This window comes from Trachymyrmex septentrionalis, unplaced genomic scaffold (genome assembly GCF_001594115.1).
Source record: "Trachymyrmex septentrionalis isolate Tsep2-gDNA-1 unplaced genomic scaffold, Tsep1.0 scaffold53, whole genome shotgun sequence".
NCBI classification, from domain to species: Eukaryota; Metazoa; Arthropoda; class Insecta; order Hymenoptera; family Formicidae; genus Trachymyrmex; species Trachymyrmex septentrionalis.
This window is the reverse complement of record NW_017305705.1, coordinates 294,162-299,997: the sequence shown is the minus strand read 5'-3', so window position 1 is coordinate 299,997 and position 5,836 is coordinate 294,162. Positions and strand designations below refer to the sequence as shown.

Sequence of the window (5,836 nt, the reverse complement as noted above, 5' to 3'; positions counted from 1 at the left end):
TATATATATGTATGTATGTATGTATGTAAATAATATGCTATATACATAATTTCTTAAATCTTTATTATTAGATATCAGTGCAATAGAGATGCAAATAAAATCAAATAAATTCAAACATATTCTAAAAAAATGAGCTATTAGAACCGCACTAGTTGATAAATGCGATTTGTATGGCTGGGATTGATGAAGCAATCAACAAATTTTTTTATCGAACGTTTCGATCCTTACTGTGGTCATCTTTCAGTGGATATATTTAATAAAAAATTATATATACAACATGGGCTGATACAATCTCTTATAATATAGCCGAGTGAACGTTGCTCCTCTTTGTACGTTGCTCCCCTTTGTAAAACGCAAACAATAACATACAATGAATTAATTGTCCACATGCTATGGTAGTGGAGCCAATGTATCTTTGAGTTTGTTGAACCAGAAATACAACGCACATGCACACATACCTGTAAGTCTTTACAAAGAGGAACAACGTTCACTCGGCTATATTACAAGAGATTGTATCAGTCTATATTGTATATACATATAATTTTTTATTAAATATATCCACTGAAAATGACACAGTTAAGAATCGAAATGTTTGGCAAAAAAATTTATCGATGCTTCATCAAGTCCAGTCACATAAATCGCATTTATCAACTAGCGCGGCTCTAACAGTTTTTTTTTTTTTTTAGTATATGTTTGAATTTATATTCCAAGAGCTTATTTATATTGTTTTTAATTGTAAAATTAAATTATAAAATATTTCATATTAATTACACGCAATTGTTAAAGACTAATTTATATAAATAATGTCTTGACTAAGTTAGCTATGCATCTCCGTAAATCCATACGCTAGTTGCCGGTGACACAATTAGCTCACAACCGCAACGTAACCCTCGCCAAGTGGGTGGAGCATCATTGAAACTCAATTAAAATTGATCTACCTTGTAGTCCTCGGCGTAATTCGGCTTGATGCATAGCGACTGGTCGCAGTTGCACCTGAATGAGTTGACACCCAGTTGCATGCAGGATGCACCGGATACGCAGGGATCAGCCTCGATACACGGATATCCCCAGACGCAACTCACGACAATACCCTGGCTGACCTTGACGTCCGGTAAACCGAGGTCCTTGTTGTCCAGGACCATGTTTCGTATGCAGCCTTTGTAACTAACGTCGCCAGATCGAAGACCTTTGCCTAAGGCTCGGGCGCGTTTATTTAACTCCGTGCCGCCGATGTACAATGTATCTGCCAGGTCGAGGAACCGATTGCCGCCGGATGGCAGAGCCATTGTTTTCTCGTGATGATCAACAGCAATACCAAGGCCGCTCGGATTGAAATCCACAGTTATGCTATGCCATTTACCGTCAGCTACTAAGGTACCATGTGTCAACTCGGTCGGGCCATTCCCTTTGTTCATCAATAGCCGAATCTTACCCTCGAACAGCTCGATACCGAGGTAATCGGCGTAAGATGATTGCCCCGTGTTATAGAGCAACAAGCCACTATCGGCGCCGGTCTTCATCTCGAATTCCCATCTGCAAAGTCGTAAGATGGAATTGGCAGGAAACTTGGTTACTGTCCCTTAAGAATGGACTCATCTTATGTTATGGTTGTTACGTGATGATTTCACGCCATCGAGAGTACTCTTCTAGATTATGTTACTGATAAGTCATTGGTAATGATACAATAACGGAAAACTTTGATATTACATGCATCTCATTAATCGGATTTCGCAGTTGATTTTTCCGTATAATTCATAAACGTTACAATAGTAATATTATTAATAACGAAGTATCATACAAGGTGTCCCGAATTTAAATGTCAAAACTTTGGGAGTGTGTAAGGGATTGATAAAACTAAGAAAGAAAGTTCTTTAGAGATATATGCTCGTTTTTGCTTTATTTTGAAAAAAATCGTAAAAGGTAACAAAAGTAATTACTTCGTTCTTGCACTGAAGTATCGTCATCGTTGAAATTGTACGCGAAAACAATAATATTCCGTTTTCTGGTGAAAACTTTGTTTACATTTCTGCCTTTCTCCTATAAATCCGTTAGTTACTCATCAGAAGCCCCTCGAGTGAGTTACACATATAATATGCGTTCTCCTATTATAATATGCGTTCTGATGTTAAATATACTGATGTGGTTTCTGCAACGATAATGTAGGCTAATATAGAGGCGGTGCGAGAATATGCACACCGATTTCCGGAACGAAGAGTCTCAGATCGGTGAGTCATTACATTGATTAGTATTTGACTGTAACGTGAACTGTCCGTACTAGATGCAATTGCTTGCATTGCAAAAAATAAACATTTTGAACAATATCTATATTAAGCAAGTGACAATGTGAATGAATAAGTAATTAATAAGTACAAAAATAAAAACTACATTGTCTTTTTTACGATCTTCTTTTTCTCCAAAACGAAACAAAAACGGGCATATCTTTAAAGGAGATTTTTTTTTTCTTAGTTTATCGATTCCCTACACGCTCCTGAAGTTTTGACATTTAAATTCAGGATACCCTGTATATGTATATCATGAACGAGAAACTTTACAAATGCATCGATTGATCAAACGTGACACCGTCGAATAATTTGTCATTTTTGTTGAAAGGCTATGATTCTTTTTTGAAAAAACGAATTAAACTGTAATCAATAAGATATACAAAATTCTATAAGATTAATTGAGATATAAAACGTATACAAGATACAGATATAAAATAGAAATGAAAATCCCGACAATTTAAAGATGTGATAATTTATAAATTGTGATAATTTATAAATCTTCAAGAATATTATTTCTACAAGATAATTGTATATTTTGCTCTCCGTTTAATCATCGTTCTTGAAACGGTATAGTGTTCAGACCTTACTACAGAACGCGATTAAACAAGCGAAACGTTATTCGTCGTGCAACACGAGTTAAACGAGCGAGGCAATGCAAACGATGGTAGCAAGAGGGGAAAGAAGATTGTTCGCCGTGAATTTATAATTGTAATCAAATCAAATTTCGCTCAGTCGACTTCTACCCGGAGAAACTTTGGGGCGAGTGATTTTCGCATCTTGTGCGAGAAGACGCCGCGACTGCTACGAACATGAAAGCCGATTATTTACTTCAGCGGGTGGATTCATTACTTTGCTTTTGAAGTAACATCACAGTGAAGTGCTACAATGGTGGTTACGAAAGCAGAGTAGACTTTCATTGTCATAACAGACAGATGCAATATTATACAGTAACGCGATAGCGATGTATATACTGGGAATTGGAATTACTATTGCGCATATTTGTACAAATACTAATATTATATTTAAAAAGTTATACCATATATTAAGTATACCATGTATTCATAATTTATGTATTTCGCGTTGTTATTAACATTACAATCAAAATAGTGACCGTTGTTATTGATGTCACGATTATTACGATAGTCTCTACCTTCTATGCTTTCATTATCTCTTATTGATGGTAGTCGAGAAAAAGTTTTATATTAGAATATACACATCGTTAATTAAGCTCCAAGCAAGTTTAATTACATGAATCGTGGTGGTTACGAAAGTGGAGTAGATTTTACATCATTATAACAGAGAGATGTAATAAAAGTTACATCATATTATTACACCACACATATTCTTAACATATTTATTTCATTGCTATTAAAATGTCAATAAAAATAATCGTTATCGACATCATGATTGTTACGATACTTTCTATTTTCTCTACTTTCATTATCTTTTATTGATGACAGTTGAGGAAAAAGTTTTATGTTAGAATACGCATATCATTAATTAAGCTAACCAAGTTTAATTACACAAATCATGATTATCTCTCTCATCGAAAATTGGCTTATAATTTAACTCTATTCAATCCAGGAGTTAATGGAAATACCTGATATGTTAGTCAATGTCTTAAAGCTACACAATACAACGCGCAACGGTTGTAAGCAAACAGGTACCTGCGCGAATTGTAAACGCAATTAATCGTTTATCGTACTGGAGGTGCACTAAGGATTCTAATACGGTCCGCTTGTGTGTCTCTACGTTCCTCATCAGTCGATGTTTTGTTTCCGAAAGCGCAGTATAACGTGTTCGGTCTTTGTATGCTAACTGATACTCGTGAAAATTAAATCCGTTCGAAAAATTCCAGCGGTTTAAATAACGAAAAAATATCCGATCGTTATTCCTTCGGTCTTTGTCGATTTAAATTGACTAAATATACGAAAGAAAATCAAAGTATCTACGTTAAACACGACAGTTCCGAATAAAACGACGTTTTATACGCAACGAAAGACAACCAATGGAACTAAATAACGACTTAACGGTGAAAAGTACACTTGGTTTAAGTGGAGACAACTCGAACGTCTGTATGAATCATGCATACAAGTGACACTTGAATCTTCCAGATCAATTGAACTCAGAAACTCGTACGTCGAAATCTTCACGGTTCATCGACTTTACGATAGAACGTCACGGAAGGAAAACAGTTACGACTGTCCAAGTGTCCAGTCATCCATTCAGTTCCTCTTGACTATCTACTTATCCGTTTGTCGACGAGATCTACTGGGGTGCGCTATGTACCTGTTCGATGCGAGAGTCGGTTACTCTCAAACATTTATGTGTTTAAAAAAACCGACTGACCTTTTGTCTCGCTTTTAGCCGCATTAACGCAACAGGTACCAACATTTATTTCCTCAGATAAGTTGAATTAAGGTACTACTCGGAACTAGTGCTTTTAATTCGGGACAACAAAAGAGCCTGAGTACCTACGGCCGTAGCTTCTGTGAAGTACGTACAAGACACGGGAAACCATGCGTGCAACTCCAGGACTTAACTATCTGCATGTGAAGGCCGGTATTAACCGCGCTTACTCGGCGTACACCGCATTCGTGTGAAAATGAAGTGTTTTTCTGCCTCTTAGTATACTCTCGAATAATTTTCGCTGGGATTGCACAGCGGGGACACATCTGGCTCACTGAACTTTTTACCCTTAGACGTGCTTAGGGTTTTCGTATTATAGCCGCGTTTGTACGAAGATAGTTTGAAAAGTTCTCGGCTTGACGGAGATGATGCCAGAAGTATGAAACTGGTATAATTTTTGACAAGTTTGATCCTGCAGAGAGTTACTGTCAAAATTTCAGACGGCGTTTATTGGTTCCTTTGTTTTGGTCTTGTAAAGCAATCACAACTTTTGGTCTTTTTTTAAATAATATAATAGATGAAATCGAATGTCGCGCAGTAAAATACTTTGTTTTAAAAGGTTTAATGTCAACACAAAATTAAAAAACAAACTTAGATTCAACTTTAGGAGAGGCTTCACATTTTTTGAACTGTTAACAAATGAGCTGTTGAATTTAAACGTACGTCCATAAATGGTGATGAACGTTCAGGTTGTCCAAAAACCTCTACGACTAATGACATTGAAAAAAACCTGTAATGCCGTGTTGAATGATCGACGAGTAAAAATGCGCGAGCTTACAAACATCTCAAATGATCGCGTTCACATCTTATTATACATGAGCATTTGCATATAAAAATGCTTTCACTGTGATGCCGCATTTGTTAACAGTCCATCAAAAACGTAGTAGTAAAATTGCATGAATTGAACTTTGAATTGGTTCCGCACGTATCGTATTCATCAGATTTAGCCCCTAGTGACTTTCTTCTTTCCAAACATGAAGAACTCTCGCAGGAAAAAGATTTCGCTCAAATATTAAAGTAATCGATGAAACTAGTGCTTATTTTGAAGGCTTAGAAAAATCATATTACACAGACGGAATATAAAAAAAGTTAGAATATCGTTGAAATATGTGTATTCAGCTGAGACGGGAGACTGTTAAAAAATT

General features: G+C 36.1%; 1 protein-coding gene across 5 annotated transcripts in view; it reads right to left on the bottom strand.

Moving 5' to 3' along the window:
- The window catches only part of LOC108752003 (chondroitin sulfate proteoglycan 4), a 49,567-nt gene that overhangs the window by 11,151 nt on the left and 32,580 nt on the right, over positions 1-5,836 (bottom strand). For all 5 annotated transcript variants that reach the window (XM_018492537.1, XM_018492539.1, XM_018492538.1 and 2 more), the window contains one exon: positions 939-1,533. In XM_018492537.1, coding sequence (XP_018348039.1) covers positions 939-1,533 — 595 coding nt within the window. The remainder of the gene's footprint in view (positions 1-938; positions 1,534-5,836) is intronic.